The sequence below is a fragment of the Planococcus citri genome, chromosome 5, assembly GCF_950023065.1.
Source record: "Planococcus citri chromosome 5, ihPlaCitr1.1, whole genome shotgun sequence".
NCBI lineage: Eukaryota > Metazoa > Arthropoda > Insecta > Hemiptera > Pseudococcidae > Planococcus > Planococcus citri.
Genome location: NC_088681.1, coordinates 19,278,061 through 19,297,737, shown reverse-complemented (window position 1 = coordinate 19,297,737; position 19,677 = coordinate 19,278,061). Strand labels below are relative to the sequence as shown.

General features: G+C 35.1%; 1 protein-coding gene and 1 long non-coding RNA gene across 2 annotated transcripts in view; both read left to right on the top strand.

Annotated features, from left to right (window-relative positions):
- Window positions 1–19,677, top strand: part of LOC135849494 (uncharacterized) — a 109,485-nt gene that overhangs the window by 54,002 nt on the left and 35,806 nt on the right. The gene's annotated exons all lie outside the window — the stretch shown is intronic.
- The window catches only part of LOC135849487 (homeobox protein Nkx-6.2-like), a 68,965-nt gene that overhangs the window by 24,699 nt on the left and 24,589 nt on the right, over window positions 1–19,677 (top strand). The window contains exon 2 of the mRNA XM_065369954.1: window positions 3,663–3,832. Coding sequence (XP_065226026.1) covers window positions 3,663–3,832 — 170 coding nt within the window. The remainder of the gene's footprint in view (window positions 1–3,662; window positions 3,833–19,677) is intronic.

The window sequence follows — 19,677 nt, the reverse complement described above, 5'->3', positions numbered from 1 at the left end:
AAACCGAACCGTCCTCGACGGCGCGGCCGAAAACAGCTAGGTGAAGAAGAATATAGAGCTATTGGAGAATGGTGGATGGGGGTGTTGTAGAAGAGGGACCAGGGGGCATCGTCGTCGGTGGCGTTAAGATGACGAGGGGTATAAAATAACGATGTAGCCTAAAAACAATGCCGAGGGTTCATGTTATAAGCGTGTTTTCGTTGTATACGCGTTCTCGTCGTTCACGTTGCCTGCCTTCTTCGCTCGCTCGCTTTTCCGAATTATCAAACGAGGAAAAGCGTTCAACCAGCCGGTGAAATAGACTGGAATAGGATGTGAAAATGATGGCGTCTTTTTCCACAACTACAACCAATCCCCTCGCTCGATTCTCGTTTCCTTTCCTTTCCTTCGCAGTTTTCTCTCTCTCTGGATGTTTTTCTCGTCGTTCTCGTCATCGTCGTATAGTCGTCGTAGTTCGCCTATATACCCTAGTATCGTATAGTTTGCTTATGCCTGCGCTCGTCTTCTTACTCTATACTATACCTAACCTATGGCAGTAACACGAGTATGAAAACAGCCACCATATAGACGACGTGCGGCTCTCTTCAGCTCTTTATATGACGATAGTGGAGGTATATTTTTCCCCAAAAACGTCCGTTATTTTTCTTTTTCTTGCGCTTTTTTTTTTTTCGTTTTTCTGTACACGTATGTAGTGTATACTGCCCCCTCTCTATTGTTTACTTGTTCATTTTTCTCTTTTTCTCTCTTTGAAAACAGTGGGTGTCAAAAAGTTGCTTTTTAGCGACGATTCTTTAATAATTATGGCGGAGTTTTGAACAGTATAAATTTGGATCATTTTCGTCTAATTTTTCACTCATATCCCTCGGTCCAGTCAAGTTTTGTGAAATTAGAAGAAATGAGTTTTAAACTGCTCTAACTTGGTTACAGTTTAGTTTTAACGATCGTAGTTTTGAGATGAAGCCTAATGCAAGAAATTTTGACTCATTACATGTGCAAAAAAAAAAGTGATGTGATTCGGAAAATAGTTTAGGTACATGGAAGTTGATAAAATCATGGAACTTGAAAGTTTCCTACAATTGATGAAAAATTACCTAAATTTGTCTGAAAATCATTAAAGTGAAACAGTTGAAATTTATAAAATGTTATTGATATTATTTGAACTACTTACCAAAAATTGTTGAAAATCGAAAAAAAGTGTAGATAAAATATCATAAAGTGATCTAAAAATTTTCTAGAATTTGTGAAAAATTGGTTAAATTTACTCGAAGCTGATTTAAAAAGATATAAAAACTGATAAAATATTGCATACATCACACAAAATACATATTTTGGACAAAAATTCCTAAAATCAGCAAAATGGCAAACATGCCATATTATAAGTCATCGTTAAAGATGGCGAAAAATTGACTCGTAAAATTCAAACATTATACAAAATATGAACAAACTTGTTGAAAAGGGCCTTTGAATTAATGACATTTCGCGAAAATTTCCATCTGAAAATTGAATGAAAGAATGACAAAATATTGCAAAAATTCCCAAACTTCGTTGAAAAATTGCCCAGCTTAAAATTCACGTGAATTCTACATGAAATAATCATTGGAAATAATTCTGAAAAATTGATCCAAAATTTTGTTGAAAACTAAAAAGGAATTGATCAAGTTCCATGAAAATTCTTTGTTTGGCTAAAAATGATGAAAAAAAATCGAAATTTTCTCAAATATTTCAAAGACAGAAATCACTTGAAATTATAAAAAAATTGATCCATCCGACTAAAAAACTGTTGAAAATTGAGAAAAATGTATTTTATTGTGATCTAAAATTAAAATTTAATTCATGTTATTGAAATGTTTTTCACAAGCTGGTGTTTCGACGAAGAAATAATTATGACCCACCTCTCCCCCCTCCCATTATTGTGATGTTTTTTCAACGAAAAATTTAATAAATGAGAACAAAAAAATATGTTTAATTTTTTTGATTATAGGTAAGGTAGGTCTAGATGGGTATCAAGTAACTTCCTATTTTATTTTAGAATTTGTATGTTGATCAAAAAATTCATTTTCAAGTAACCAAGTTACTCAAAGTAACTTTTGGTTAATTTTTTTCAAAATGTCATTCACTAAAGGCAGGTACTTTTTTTAAAGAAAAGTACAAAAATTATGAATTTCCAAGTCTCGCTTTCTGTCAAAAATTGCAAAAAGCTTCGACTTTCGTCAAAGGGTATTCCCGGATAAGATAGGTGAAATACCCCTGTCCTCGGATTTTTGATTTTTTGATTGAACATTGTTGTGGGTACCTCTAAAAAAAATTGTAGACCCAAAAATTTGTCCCCCACCCCCCCCCCCCTTGTGCACAATGACAAAAAAACTGTTTTTCAGAAAAAAATTGCACTTCAACGAGTTTTGAATAAAACATTTTGATTTTACCCAAAATGTGTACACTGTCTAAAAATTTTGGTTTTTTACAAAAAATTATGAAGAAGTCTCGTTTTTTTAACAAAACTGAGAAAAAACATATCGCCAAAATTTCAAAAAGTTCTCGTTTTTTGTCAGAATTTCAAAAAAGTTAGGTAATGTTATTTATTTAAAATTGTGAAAAATTTACATTTTCTTCCATAAAGTGTCATAGTTTTGCTTCAGCCTAAAATAGCAAAGGCTCACGTCACGTTTTTTTTACTTAAAAATCTTCTAAAAAATTTCAAAAAGTTTGCTTTTTTCCAAAAAATTTGACATTTTTGCCAAAAAGCTGTGAAATAGTCTTACTTTTTTTGCCATACTTTGTAAAATTATTGTATTCATTTTTCGCCTAATATTTTTGTCAAGAAGTCCTTCTTACTTTTTGCTAAATTACTAAACTCCCGATTTGAGTTTTATCATCAGATTTCAATGGAAACGTTTTGTCTCGTAATTCTTTTTACATTAAAAATCAAAAAGTGTTTTGTGTTTTTTTTTGTGATTATTTGGTTACTTTCTCGGATTTTTTGGTTACTACATACAAAGTTACTTTTTTTTTTTGGAAAAAATTGATCCATGATTCATTGCAAAAAGTTCAATTTTTTCATCGATAAAAGAAAATTAGCTTAGCCTAAAATTTAAATGTATCTTTCAATTTGAACAAAAAAAAACAAAAAAATTGACGAAATGTTGAAAAAAAATCATTCAAAAACTGATTAGGTAAACAAAAGTAAATTATTTTCATTATTTTATTTTCAAAATGGCCCAAGAAAAGTGCAATTTTTTGAAAAATATCAGGAATAAAAAAAGTTGGAATTTCAATTAATTTGAAAGTAATTTGAATCACTGAATTTCAAGAATGAAGGGAAATTTCTATGTTGAAGACGAAGAATTTTCAAAAAAAAAAGACAGTTTATGGCATTCCAAAAAGAGTAAACGAGTGTAAATATCTTGAGGCTTGATTCAGGATCCAAATTTACTTATAATTTTGTGATCTGTGCGATGTGCTATGTGATCAGAACTTGATAAGATCTTGTGAGTGACCGGGGGGGGGGACACGATGGCTATTATGATCATGTGTGAACATTTACTTTGTAATAGACCGTTTGCTTTCCTCTGCTCTCATAATATATGTTAGGTTTATTTTTTCACTCAATTCCCTATGCTATGTACAATTGATTAATTCATTTTTGTTTTTCTTTCTTTCCTCAGTGACCAGCTCGTCAAACGACAAAGACAACAAAAAGAAGCATACCAGGCCCACGTTCAGCGGCCAACAAATATTCGCCTTAGAAAAAACTTTCGAACAAACCAAATACTTAGCTGGTCCAGAACGAGCAAAATTAGCATACGCCTTAGGAATGTCAGAATCACAAGTCAAAGTGAGTAACTCAAATTCTCATATTGTATGGTAACTTACGTTAGATAGGTACTTACTGTATGACCAATATCAAATACTCTTCAGCTACCCCTCATGTATAGAACGAAATCGTCTCCTCTTCATCGACTTCGGAAATGCTCAATTAGCCGAAATTTATCGCGCTAAATTAACGCTTAATTTAACCAAAAAACCAGAAGGGTGGCCTGCATCATATTACGCTCGTCGAATGAATTTAAACGGCGTACCACCGCCGCGTCGCGACGACCAATATAATCGATGCGTTAACGATACGCTCGTCGTCATCATCATTCCGCTTCAAAGCTGCGTGTAAATTTTAGTATAATGCTAGAGTATATGGAAGAGAAGCTGAGAGAAGGAGGCGGTGCACTTTCTCAGCACAGTCACACCGGTGCAGGAGAATACTACTTACTCGTACATCTATGTATAGTAAGGATAGGCTTACGTATGTATTGCAGAGCTCATCTCTAAAGCATAAAAGATGAAGATAGAAAGAGTGGTAAGAGTGAACGAATGGAATTAACGAAACAGATTTTCATTCTAGGCGGTGCGTGATGTTGCGTGTGTAATGATGCGGACATTATGAAAGCGGCATTGTAATCTATAATGTTATCTTAAGTATGTACACGACAAGCATAGTGTGTATACACACAGCAGCAGCACAGCAGAGAGACCGAGAGAGGACGTGTAAGGGAAGGCGCGCCTGCTTATTATGTTTGTGGTGGGTGTTAAACGCACGTGTCATGCGGCCGGGTAAATAGAGTTTGTCTCTATCTCTCTCCATCTCACATCGCTGGATGCTGGATGCTGGATGTGGGATATACATACATAGATATAGAGTATGCGGAGGTACTTGGAACCGTGGAACGTAACACGCGTATTATACATACTATCTCTGCCAGGCCACAGTATTAGTATACGAGTACAAAGTACGAACAAGCGATGAAGATCCACCATCCGAGCTCTTGGGCCGAAATACGCTGTATCATAATGTTATACGAGTATGCTCGTGTATTTGCAAGGGTTGCTTTGCTAGACGCCGCCGCCACCGCTGCTGCTGGCCGCACGCCGTCGTTCGGCAACAATTTTACATCATTAATCCGACCAATTTTGTATTCTCGAATGTTACCACCGCGAAAACGAGTATTTGTGTTTATGTATGTGTTAGGAGTAGGTATACGTATGCAGTGTGTTCGTATATGTAGTGTAGGTAGTTCAAAGGGGGAGTATTTGCGTGGATTTTGCATACCTGTGAGGAGTTTGTGTATGATTTTTTTGACTTCGAAACAAAGATATGAGTTTGGCCGGAAAATTACTTTTTTTAGGTTTCATCCTCCTCCTCGATTTAGCCTTTCTGACCCTCAAAGCTGACCATTTTATAAAAATCATGGAATGTTTTGTAAAAAACTGAGCTTTTTTGATAATCTTAGCAAAAAATTGTATTTTTTACAATTTTGGAAGAAAATGGGACATTTTGGAAAATCATGGCAAAAACATTGACTTGGCAAGAAAGTGGTACTTCCGGATAATTTTGACAAAAACCTAGACTTTCTGGCATTTTTGGCAGTTATCGAGATTTTTTTGGAGATTATGGAAAAAAAAAAGGTTGCATTTTTATGATGTTTTTTTGTCTAATTCGAAGTTGCCGAGCACAAAAATCACAATCGTAAATTTTTACAAAGCAAATTTTAAAAAAGCCTTGAAGCGTCTTCTACTCACAAAATTTAGCAGAAAATGATTCAATAAAATTTTCCAAAAATGTTTGAAAAATGTTGAAATTGCGTTGAAATACTGTACCTACTCGTAGAAACACTCAAAGAAGCATTAAAACACAGAAATAATAAAACATAGTATCTAACAGGTATAGTAAAAGTATAGTGATTTTGAAAATGGGCAGTGAAAGTTGTGACAAAATAGGTATGTACTTTGACCCCAAATTTTCTTCCAATTTCATTTTTTTTTGAAAATTTTCCTGTAAGAAATTTGACTTTAATTGTTACTTTTTTTGTGTTCGGAGAAGGGAGGGGGGAGCTGGTAAGGGAGGGGAAAAGTTGGTAGTGATTCTTTCAAAAAAAAATCCGTTAGATACCATGTTCAAAATTTTTGTAAAATTGGCATAAAAATGACAGAAGGGTGAAAATTTATTCAAACTAGATTTTTTTTTGAATAAAAAATTTTCCATTCCAAGAGAAAACTCGGAAAATGAGTGGACTAGCAATTTCGGCAAAAAAAAAGTAGTAGATACCTACTAATTCAAACTTTTGGCAAAAATCATTACTTTTGTGGCAATCTTGAAACAAAAACTAACTTGAGACAATTTTCGCAACAAAAAAAAACTGAAATTCTGAGGCACTTGTGACAATTAAACGCCAATTTTTTGGAAATCAAAGCAAAAATCAGGATCATTCAAAACAAACAAAAGAACTTCTTGTCAATTTGGTAAAAAAAAAAAACAAAAAAAAACAGGACTTCTTTTTGGCAATTTTGGTAACAAATCGGACTTTTTGATATTCAACCTAGCCCAAATAAGATTTTTTTCGATTTTGGATAATCAAGGCAAAAATTTGGACTTTCTGAAAAGCTTGGCAAAAAAGCAAGATTTTCTCAACAATTTTTTTAGTAAAAAAATATGTAGTAATTTGTGAAAATGTTTGCAAAAAACATAACTCTATTGAGAGTCTTTTTAGAAAATGGCGCATTTTTGATTGTTTGGGAATGAGGGCCGAGGGGGGGATCTGATCGGACTTCTTCATGTTTTGATTTTGGCAAAAAAAAAGCATTAAGACATCCTCACCAATTTTGACAAAAAAGTAAAGCTACTGGATTATTTTGGCAAATTGACCAGATTTTTTGATAGTGTTGTCGGAAAATAGGGATTTTCTGACAATCTTGACAAAAATTGCACTTTTATGGAATAAAAGACGTTTGTGCTCGTTTTATAAAAATTGCCTGATTTTGATACTTAGCCCTTTTACGCGTGTTTAGACTAAAGATTCCCAAAGTATTGCCTAAATTAACATATGTTTTCACTTGAATTTCAGCAAGGTCAGATTGAAGATCTTTCACTCTAGGAAAACTATTTTTTGTTTCAACCACCCCCTCCCGCCTCCTCTCCATAAATTGAAGAGTCCCAAACAGCGGATAATTTTCGAATTGAACAAAACAGAGTCGAAAAGGAACTCAAAAATTCACTATCATGGCAAATTTCAATCATCTGAATTCCATTTCTTAAGTTTTGATAAATTTGAAAAAATTCAAAATTGACTACCTATTTTTTTTTTAAACTCAAAATTCGGTCTAATTAAGATGAAAGGCCAAAATTTGGTTCAAAATTTCAAATCTTATTTTTATTCCTTTCAAATCGTGATTGATGGTGGTTTTGAACCCTTTCAGAGCCTCTTGCAGATTTTTATATTTTCCTGTGATGAATTGCTAAATTTCATTTTGGTCCTTTTTCTCAATTTTTCCAAAACCGGACTATTTAAAAATGTGCTGAAAATGGCTCCACAATAGAAATCCGCGCAACAATTTAAATTCGCAAGTTTGGCACTTGAAAAGAAAAAAAATGTTCAAATTTTTTCCTGGTCATTAACTTTTGATACCAAGGTAAGGCATACTTAGTTCATCTATCGTAAATTTCAGTCGATTTTAAATCACGACTAATCTCACCTTTTCGAGCTGAAATTATCACAGCAGCAAATTTCTTGGCATCGCGTTCGAATAATTTCGTAAGCCAAAGCGAAACCTAAACAAATCAGGCAATCTTTTTTTACTAGGTACTCTCATCCGCGAAGTTAATATCCTCGATTTATATTTACAGCAATCTCCCAACACATCCCTGATCCCAACCAAAACACCACCACCGCTCAAATACACCTCGATGATCTTTATCATTTAAATGAAACCGCGCGCAACCCTTAATATCGAAAAAATACCCAAATTTCGCTCATAAAGTGAACCATAAAACTCCACCTTCTTCCAACCGCCGCGCAGCAAACCGAACATACCTTAACAATCTACAACAACAACGACGACGACGAAGGAAGTAAAAAAAAACCACCACCGCCACCTTCGTAAATACGTACAAAACGAGGAAAGGAGAAAAAAAAACCACCACAACCCGGGAGTAGTTTTAGTTCTGTGGCAAGAAGAGAGAAAAAAATCTCCGGGGACGTTAACGCCACTTTGTTGACAATATTTTTCTACGCTGTATTTACATTTTTATTGAAAGCGAAACGGTATAACCGCGACAGCTAATACCGCTAACCATAGGGTAGAGAGTGACAGTTAAGGGGTCGTTTTCAGATACCTTCTGCATAAGGGGGTTTTATTCAATTATCTGAGTAATCCACCAATTATAGCGGAGCGTCGACACTTCTAAAGCCCGAGACTGGTTACCATGGCGACGTAGATAGCGGTCGACTGAAATATAACGGTCCAGGTCTCTTGTTACCTAATCTGATGAATATCTAATCTTTTAAATTGCATATCTTTTAAATGTGGTCACGCGAGTATATGTAACTGTGTATAAATTTCTATCTCATATAATTCGAACGTGACCACCCCCGCACTGGTGCCCTGTCCCGCGTGCCTTTGAGCTTCGCTCTATTCCCATCACCGATCCTTTGCTTCGTTGGGCTCGATGCGACCTTATAATAATATTATATGTACATTATAGTCGTATACAGTAAATATTATAGAGCTTCGAATTTAATTAAGAAAGATTTAAATTTCGAGGATTACCTGAAAATATCAAATTCACGCAGATTTGATGTTCACCTGCATTAAAACTCTGGTAATTTCATCAATCAAGTTGATATACTTCTACTAGAAATAAAACAGTTTGATAAGTACGCTCTCCGGCATCGCAGTCAAACATCAAACGTACGATTTATGCGTATTATTACACCCATCGCAAGCGCCATCGCCATTTTGTCCTTCTCTTTATGTACTCGTAGTTTCCCCAGCACACGGTATATGCTCGTTAACCACGCCTCTGCTGTAATTAAAATCTCATTAATATGCTTTATATACGGCTGCATATAGCTTATCGTAAACGATTTTTATTCCAGCAAGAGTATACGTATGCACATGCTGAACTAAGTGAAGGAAAAATTCGAACGAATGGCCAGTCGAAAAATAGCCAGGTCGTGACATTTGCAAACCCAAAAAAAGGTTAAAAGCGTGCCCAACAAAGGTGAACTTATCAGGGGCAGTAGGAAATGTACCCTTTGGTAGATTTTTATCTCTGGTATAAATTGGTTTGGCGAGTTATTCGTTCGTTCGAGGTATTTTCGCCGATTGGGATTGAGATTCTATTATTGCTGGAGAAAGAGCCGCAAGATCTTTGAACGAAATGGGTGGAAAAAATTGCAAAGGTTGGGTCACGAGATCAGAAACAAAATAATTTGTACGATTGATTTTCAATCCTCTGAAAGTGCACTTTTACAATGAAAACATCAAGGTAAAGATACCTACCTTTTTTCAAATTGCTGACTCGTGAAAAAAATTATTTCAAGACCTAAATTATTCTCACAAAAAAGTTCCTACTTCACTTTAAGAACCATTTTTTTTTTTTTGACCAGAATAGGAAAATTGAAGGGTATCCTTACAAAAATACATTGCCTAGAAAATTTTCAAAAATTGAATTTGATTTTGGTGAAGTTTTAAAAATTTGAAATTGGGTCATTTATTCTCATGAAAAAAAATGAAAATTCGATCAAATTGAAGAAAAAGGCAGAGATTCTTGAATTTTTTGGTTCCTAGTACCAAATACCTCAGAGTGCGTATAAGCATTTTCCAGACACCTGAAATCGTTTTAAGTACTATTTTTCAATCCTCGTTTCTGAGCTGGTTCAATAATTCAGCAAAGTGTTTTTTGAAAACAATATTTTTTTGTTTAAACTTTCTATGTTATGACCTTTCAAAGGTTATGACAGGGTGTCTAACAGCTCTGCTTATGTAGGCCTATACTGCATTTTGCTCGTATGCCCTTCAATCTTGCTCTTGTCTTGATTTTTCGGTAAAATTGCTGAGAAAATCCTGCTTTTTTGGCAAAACTTCCTATGTAAAAATTTTGAATCGTTATAAAAGTACCCTCCGTTTTTTGACAAAATTATGTATTTTCTACATGTCATACTTTTTTGCCAAAATTTTCAAAAAAGTAGCACTTCGGTACAAAAATTGTTGAGAAAATTTTTCTTTTTGGCCAAAGCTTTCAGGAAGTCTTGATTTTTGCCTTGATTTCTCGAAATGTAGTTTTGATGTTTGTCTTGATTGCTTCGATGATTACACCAAAAAATTCCTGTATGTTTTTTGCCGAAATTGCCGAGAAAATCTTTCTGATTTGCCCAAGTCAGAACACCCAAAAAGTCCTTGTTTTCGTCTTATTACTTGCTAAAAAAGGCCGGATTTTTTTTTTTAAATACTGTTTTTGTCAAAATTGTCTCAAAAGTTCTGTTTTGCTAAGATTGTCGAGATAATCATTTTTTTGCTGTGAAAAATTTTATGTAGTTTTGCTTTTTTGTCAAAGCGAAAACATCCAAAATGGTCCTCTCGTATTTTTGACAAGGGTTTAAAATAATGCTATTTTCTGCCAAGACTGTCTAAAAATCCGGTTCCAGTGGTTCAACTTTTTTTTCGCTGTAATTATGCCAAGCATGCTTCAATTTTTTTCGCAAATGCCAAATCATCAAAAAAAGTCGTGATTTTTGACTTTTTTTTGCCAAAAAATGCCAGGTCCCCCTTCCCGTAAAAAATTTAAAAAAAGTGTTTCGCTAAAATTATCAAATCAAAACGTACCATTTACTTTTCTGCCAGAGTTACCTTCCTTAAAAGTAGTGTTTTCGCCAAGATTTCCAAAAAAAATCTACCAAGATGGTCGGAAAAAGCGTGTTTTTTTTGGCAAAATTATATAGAAGAAGATCAGACCCTCCTCCCCTCCCCCTCATCACCAAACAGTAATTTTTTTAAATCAAAATTGACAATAAGTCCTTTTTTTGTTTGTTTGTTTTTAAAAGTCCTCATTTGCTTTTTTCCAAAAAAAAAAAAAAAAAGGGAAACGTGCATCAAAAACCTTTGAATTAGGTATTGAGAAAAAAAGTTCTCATTCGCGAACGAATCGATTCATTTACTCAATTTTTAATGAATCATTCATGAACGAATTGATCAATTTTTTGAAAGAACTATTCGCCAACGAATCGATCAATTCGTTCGCGAATGATTCACAAAAAATGATTCAATTTGTTCGTGAATAATTCGCCAAAAATTGAGTGAATGAATCGATTCGTTCGCGAACGAGTCTCTTATACGAATCAATTCGTTCGCGAATGATTCATCAAAAATTGAGTAAATGAATAGATTCGTTCGCGAACGAGTCTCTTGTATAAATCAATTCGTTTGCGAATGATTCAGTAAGTATTGATCATCTCGTTTCCGAATGATTCTCAGAGAAATCGATCAGTTTGTTCAATCGCCAATCGGTTGTGAATGATTCGATTCGATTTGATTCACTTCGCTTGAAAAGAGATCAATTTCTATGATACAGTAGTTTCACAAAAACCGAATCAATCGGTAAATTAATTGATCCGTTTGCGAATGATTCACCAAGAAATCAATCAATTTATTCAATCTCCAATCGTTCGTAAATGATTCGATTCGATTGTAAACAGATCAATTGCTGTGCAGATATTTCAAAAAAAGTGAATCAATTCGTTCGTAAAAGATTTTTGTTTGAAGAAAAGTCGGTCTTCTCACGCTAAATGCGTGAGAATTGTGTTTTTTTTTGCCTGAATTACCTCAAAAGTTCTGTTTTTTTTGCCAAGATTGCCAAAAAAGTCATTGTTTTTGCCAAAATGATCAATAGTAATTAGTATGTAACTATACATGTATGTACTATTTTTTCGCCGTAATTGCGAGTGAAGTCCAAGTTTTTTTTCCAATTTTTCAATCATACATACTTGTAATACTCCATTTTTTTCTGCTTTCAGAATTTTGAATTTTTCGTTCTTTTTACGAGTTTTCTTTCAGGATGGAAAAAATATTTACCCGAAAAAAATCTAATTTAAATAAATGTTGACCCTCCTGTCCCTCAAATTGGAGCATTTGAAAAAATGTCCTGCCAAAAGTACTGCGTTTGCCCTGTTTTGCTATTATGTTATTGTTGTCATAATACTTGTGAGACTTCTTGTATGCGATTCAGCTTCTGCCTAAAAAAAATTTTCACAGAAATTACTGGAAAATGTCTAGAAAATCCAAATTTTGAACATCATCTATTGCAGCAAAGGGAATGACTCTGTTTACCCCCTTCCCTATCTTTTCCATCCGGAAAGGCGACGTTTGGAGTTACCTTACATCATATTGTTTTCAGTGAGTGAAATACCTAATAACTTTGTCTGTACCCTGTTGGCTAAAACAAGTCCACGTGTCGTTGCAGATTCGCATTTCTGCAGCAAAATTACTTACTTGTTTTCCCCTTGCCCTGCCCTTCCACCATGCAACTTGACGTTTTCGGCTGACGTTAGCCTGCCTATACGTGTTTACAGTGAAATAATAACGTTGTTCGGATGCTGTAGTAGGCTGCAAATAGGTTCACATTTCAACTGTCGATGTTGCGGATTCGCGCACGTGCTGCGAATTATTTACCCGAACAGTAAAATTATCGGTCGATTTGAAATATATTACGGAATACGACGAGTATTTCTATCGGAGAATATTTCGTGGCGGATTTCAGCTCGTTAAGTACATACTCGGGAAAATGATAGCGCTGTATAGCATAGTACCTTCATACTACAGCTACCTGTTTTCAATAAAAAATTTTCCTCGTATTCGTATAATCGACTATAGCGAGGTATCTTTCGTCGCCGAAACGTTTTTTCGATTTACAAAGCTGGTAGAAAAAGTATCATCGAGCAGGTAATAGAGGCGCGATAAATCTTGGGACATAGGAGGTATACGTCGAATATAAAGAGAGAACGAGAACGAATGTGTTTTTTCGTAATGTTACGATGAGAAAATCCCGGATTAAATAGGATGAAATTTCCACACTATCAATCCGTTTTAAAACGTGTACGGTGTATAGGAAGAGGCGTTTTCTCGATTCGACGACGACGACGACTTGGGGGGAAAATAATTTGTCGCAATTTTTTCGTCTCTTTTGGTTGCGAAATGGAGAGAAGTATAAAGACGTGTGTGAGAGTAGATAGTATATAGTGTAGAATATTCACTGGAAACGAGCATTTTATTGTTGGCAATATGCGCGAGAACGAGAATAGTATACGTACGAGTAGGTAGGTACCTATTAAGAAGGCGTTGAATTTGATTTCGTGACTTTTTTAAATTGTGAACATGAACTCGTGAATCACGCCCGTGTGTCGTTTTTAATAGCGTATGGTATCGTTTCGTTCAGCAGAGGCAATTTGCAGAGAAGAAAGGCGAAGAAAGGTGCAAGTATGGGGTGAAAAATGAGAAAAAAACAACGCTTTAGTTGGAATTAAATTATAAATAGTAGCGTGTTAGTTTAAATTAAATAGTTTTAAAGACCCTCTTCGCGCTCGACTCGACGCAGCAACGAGGAACGTGTGCTGACGATGATGCGAGTATCAATATCATCGCATCTCGCAGGAGGGGTTATAAGTGAAAGTATATAGAGCAAATAATGCTGCGACATGTACTCTCTGAAGTATAATTTAATAATGGCAAATGGTATACAGCGGTTACATCGGTGGGGTCTTGCTAGGATTAATTCACTAATGTGGTGTCGCTATAAGGGTCATCGCTGAATGCAGATGAGCCGTTAACTTTTAATTCGACGACGGCGTCGTATACTAATACACTATAGTGTGTGTGTACATACTACATATATACGTACAATGTACATGGTATATACTACGGCGGCGTCCCATATGGCGTTTACAACGAGCAGAAGAAAAGAACTGACTTAATTTGGAACAGGGGTTACGGGCAGAAGAGATTTTTCGAATTTACTCCTTTTTGAAGGGTTTTCCAATGTGCGAGTGCTTTTTTTTGTGGGTTTTGCGTATTGCTTGTTCTTTTCGATTGTAATGAGGTGTTTGATGATGGGGCACATGGAAGATTATGGCCTTGGGTACGTTTGAAGAAATTTTGAAACAGCTGAAAGGCATCGACAGGTGATCTATTTTATATCAATTCGAACCAAAAAATATGAAGCCGGTTCTCCAATTTTGCCCCCAAAGAAGTATGGTATTCTTTGGACGGTCCAGTAGTGTAATCAATAATCATCATAATTTCCTTCCAAACTAGTATTAGGGTTGAAGAAATGCCTGAATTTCCTCCCATTTATAAATTCGTGGAAATCATCTGAACTTTAGGGAGCTCATATCTAAGACTAGTTGAACCTGAATCAAACCTGTTTGCACGTTTTTGAACGAAACAAAAATGCGAAATTCAAATCAAAATTTTGAAAAGCTCAAAATTGAACTTTCAAGGTGAAAATTTCACTTTTTAATGATGAATGCAATGGTTGAAACTGCTGTTCAAAAATTTCAGAAAATTACTCCAAAAAAACTTTTTTTTGCGACGTTTTTTTCAACTGATCTAAATGGGAAATCAATACCAGTGGGGAAGGGGGTGGGGGGTTATTGCAAGGCATGTGCATCCAATCGATTAATTCTGGTCTTTGAATTCAAATAGGTACCTCTACAAAATATCTATTTTGTGGATTCTGTTCCTCAGTCCTCATAGTGCCTCTTCATTATTCAATTTCGAGGAAAATGATGAACGAGAAGGGAAGGGGAGGAGGACCCTCGAGATTTTACTCAACTTGATTGCGATTATTATTCAAATATGAATTAGATAATTTTCAACGATTTTTGTATTAGGCTGAAATTTTTCTTGATTTAAAATTTCATTGAGATTTTCTCGATTTTGAAATCATTTTTTCAAAACTTTGCTTCATTTTCTTCAGTTTTTTTTTGTTACATATTCTATAAAAAATTTTTTTTGCATTTTCAGAAATTTTTGCGATAAGGTTTTAATTTAATTTTGAGACCATTTTAAAAATTTTTTGTTGTTTTCAATTGCATTCAAGCCAATTCAGTGACTTTTCTTCTTTGAATAAATCATATAATGTTTCGTTCAATGACTGCAGATTTTTGGAGGTTACAGTTTTCAAAAAAAAACCGTTGAAAAGAGTTCAAATAGAAATTGCTGATATCTAGTTTGTAATGTGAAGAAAATCACCGGAAATTTATGGGGGGGAGGGGGAGAAGGAACTGGAATGTCAAAAATTTTGTATTAATTACACTTTTTTTCAGCTCAATTTTAATCTAAGGTGGGCCTTAATTGAATTTTCAAAAATAATTGAAAAATGGAAATCAGCAGCTGAAATTTGATTCGTGAGGATCCAAAATCCAAAAATATTATTGTGTGCATTGGAAGAGGGGGAAGAGAGGGACAAATCAGCAGTTGAAATTGAATTTGTGAGGATCTATAATAAAATTATTATTCTGTGCATTTTTGACATTATTTTAAGGGGAGGATAAGAGATGGGAGAAAACTCAGACCTCAAAATTTGGATTTTTGAAGGTGCTGAATTCATTCCTGATGAGATAGGTATTACTCTGAGTTGAAACTTTGAAAGGGAGGGGGAAGGGGGGATCAAAACTCACATTTATCGTTTTAGGTCTCAAAATGAGGATTTTCGAAGGTGTTGAATCACATTTTCGATCTCAACTATTTTGAGAAAAACTTTTATACTTGAACATAGAGCTTGACTGTCAAAACAATCACATATTTTTAGGCACGGAAAAGTCGTGCTTTTTCCAATTTTTTAAATCAAATTTCTGAATTTTACGTTTACTTTCTTTCTATTTCAAAATTTTCGTTTTTTTCTGTTTCTGTTTTTGTTTTTTTTTTTCGTTACTTACTTTCAATTTTAATAATTTTTTTTTGAAAATAGAAAAAAATACTTGACTAGTTGACTCTAATAAAGTTTGATTTCACCTCCGATCGAAGAATTTGAAAAAAATTTCTTTTAAAAATCCTGTTTTTTGCCCAAGTTATAGAAAAGTCGTGCTTTTTTCCATTTATTCGTTTTCTCTTTGGTGATTTTTGATTTTCGTTTTTCATTATTTTAAAATTCTCTTAGGGAATTTAAAAACGTTTTTGACTTGAATAAATTATGATCCCTTCTCTCCCCTCCCTTCTCCTCTCCTCCCAATAAAAGTTATCTGTAATCAATTTTTTTTAGTGTTGCTTTTTCGCCAAAATTGAAGAAATTCAGTTTTTTCTCAACATTTTAGAAAAATCCTGCTTTTTTACATTTTTTAAAATCAGATTTTGAAGTTTTCCATTCAATTGCTTTCTCTTTCTAAATTTTTTTCTCTTCATTTTCTAGTTCAAAAAAATTGTGATTTCCGTGCATTTCTACCCCCCTCCTCCTCTCTCCCTCCCTCCCTCCCTCCCGCTCTCCCACCCACCCCATTTGAATAATTTGAAAAAATTCGATTTTCCATTTCTTCAATCAGCTTTCAACAGTTTTCATTTATGTATTACATATCTCTTTTCTTTCAAATTTTATTTTTCCTCAATTAAATTCAAGTTTTCTTTTGATGTAGAAAAATTTTGTTTCAAATAAATTTTAATCCGATCCCTCCTCCACGTTGAAACAATTGAAAAAATTTCTTGCTGGAATAAGTTCTACCTATGTCTTGCTTCTGCTTCTTATGACACCTTGATAGTGGAGGGGAGGAGCATGAGCAAAATCAATATTTTCAAATTCACCATGTTGAGTGCCATAATGTGAGGTTTTAGGTGAGGAAGGAAGAGAGGAGCGAAACTTAATTTTTTTCCAATTTTTCGTTTTGTGTATGATTAATGTGGTTTTTGAAGATGCTGAATCCATTTTTGATACATTTAGTATCAAATTTTGAAAAAGGTGAGGCAGCTTAGACTGTGGAATTTTGTTTGACTTTTTCCGAAAAATTTTCCAATTTCTTTGAAAGGCATCTTATATGTATTAGTCAACTTGGAGAGAAAAAAGTTTGATCTTGGGAACGTTCCGATGTGGTGATCTACTCGTACATACAAGGTGGCGCATTTTCCGCGAAGAAAAACACACGCTATGCGTTCTTCTGAGCACCACTGACGACGTCGTTGTTGTCGTCGTCGTCGCGCGTATAAATGACTATACCTACCCGTCTTGCCTACCTACCGTACCATAGCGAGGGGTGAGATTTATACGAAGCGAGTTAATCCGATTCGTTCTGTCAATAACTCATCGCAAATAAGATTAGCAACACAGCGACACGGATGCAAAAGTAACGTTGTTTCCATTACTCTCTGGCGAAAATATTAAAAGTTGACACGCCATTAACGTCCGTTTACTCTGTTATCATTAGTCTATATTACACGATGTCGCTCGTTTTATGTTCGGAGAAAATAAACCCAACAACACCCCCGGCTCCTCGCCTCCGGTCGACGACGCCCTTTAATTAAATAACATTCCGAAACTGCGAGAATGAGTATCTTTTAATTTAATTTTATTTAAACTATAATATCGTCACCGAGACGACCTCCGGCTGTGTATACTGTATTGTATATGCGAGAATAGAAACACGAATTAATTACCGTGTGCCCGATTCAATAGCAGATGGAGTATTGGGTTAGGAGGGGGGAGGGATGGGGAACGTTATTGGGAACTTCATATAAAATGTTTTTACGAAGATGAACACTGTATAGACAAATTCGAGGAATTTGCGAAAGATTTGCCGAGTAAAATCTCCCTTCAACCCTTCTCTGTATCTCTCGAACGCGTATATTTTACTGCGCTAGTTTTGCTCCTCTACTCTTAACTTGTCTGCAGGCTGTTTGAATTAGTTGATTCGTTTCAGCGGAGAATCCCGAATCCGCACTTTTATTCGCGAATATAGTACATATAATAAAATCTGCGAAAATCATAAACGAATATTTCAACAAAATGGGGTAATACTTTTGTTATAAATCGCGAGCCATTAAGTTTAAAAAAGCGCAATTCTTCATTCGCTTGTCGAAGGGGGATCTGGGTATACTATTTTTACTGTTCATGTACAACTTATCGCCCAAATTCATCACCACTTGGTCGCTGCGAATGGCGAATTTTTACGATCGTTTTGAATAAAAATACAAAATATAAAGTGTCATTTTGCCTTCGTTTACGTTTACATCATTCGTTCGTTGCATAATTTAACGAGGATAGTTTAGTTGTTTTTTTTTACGAGGAAAGCTTTCCCCTCCCCCTTAGACTGGTGTTTTTTTTTTTTTTAGTTTTCGACTTTGCTGCGTGAAACGTTACTGGATGAGTTTTTTTTATTAGTATTTATAGAGCTGTAAAAAAATCGTGTAATGAATTAGATTATAGATGTAATGGGTGTATTTTGAAGTGTTTTTGTGAATGAGTTTTTTGGAAATATCCCAGTTGAAGATGGGGGGGAGGGGATTTTGGATTTAAAAAATCTGATTCCAAAATCGAAATATTTGCCTCAATTTTTCAATTTTCAACGAATTTTTGAAAATTTCAATTTCTTAAAAAATGGACACTTTGGTGAAAATTTGATTTAATTTTCTCAGTAAAATTGATACAAAATAATTCCTGACCCTCTGATGAAAATTTGATCACATTTATCAAAAACGCTACATATTTGTATCTTTACATTATCCATTCTTACATACTCTCCCCTTTTCTAAAAACCAAACCCCATCGTATTCAAATCGAGAAAATCCAATTTGTAAGCTACAACAGAAAAACTTGTACTCGTGAATACATCCTTTCATCCTTGTTTTTAAGATGATACTTATCAGCAATGCAGTCTGCATTCACAACACACATGACCCTCTCCCTCCTCTTCTCAATGCTCTTACATCACTTTAGAATGCACCTCTTTTCTGATCAATTTCGAAAAAAAAATAATCGCGAACGAAGACTTCACCCACATTTTCGAACGAGCAATCCCCGCTGAAAAACACAGTCCAAAAAAAACCTATAATACAAGATATATACACACTAATTGAATTGAGATCGATCAGAGACGGTGGTATTTCGCGTCAAGTGGCGCGTATTTTGTGGTCACACAAGTCGCTTGCGCTGAAAGGGTAGCTTTTATCAACCCTTGCGAACATAAAGCGATAAATTATTGACACCCGAGACCGAGAGAGAGCTAGGTGCACGCACCGCGCCCGAGCCTATCGTCATTATCGAAACACCGTGCTAAATTACGCTATATACGCGATAAAAATAAAACCAGGGTGGTTTGATTCGCGCCCACCATCCCGACAACGTCGAACCGTTTAAACGAGTTGTATTACTAATACGAGATACATTTTGAAAAAAAAAAAATGCGAAAAAAAAACTAAAATATAAAACTACTATACATATCCTATCAGCATAACGTGGCACCACCGATCAAATGGTAAGATATTAATGCGCGAGTGTCGCGTCGAGCCTGCCTTCGCTTCGCTGCTGTCAAAACACTCTAATAATTTAAAAATATACGTCAGATTTTTTGATACGGCCCGATCGGCGGCGATTCGTTAATAAATCTGCATGTTAATGCGTACAGCCTCCATCGCATCGCCACACGTTTCCTCGTGCATAATTTCCCATACATTGGAAGCGACCATCACCTCCTCTACTCTCTCGTCTCTCCTCGGCTCCAAATAAAAATCCAACCTCCCTGACGCGATCGGTAATAAATTTTTAAATTGTATCAAACGCGTTTAATTAGTTTCACACTGATGTCCATCGCGCAGCGATCCCTTTTCGTCATAAATTTAAAGCTCGAAAAGCTCGAATACTATACGGACTGCTGCTGC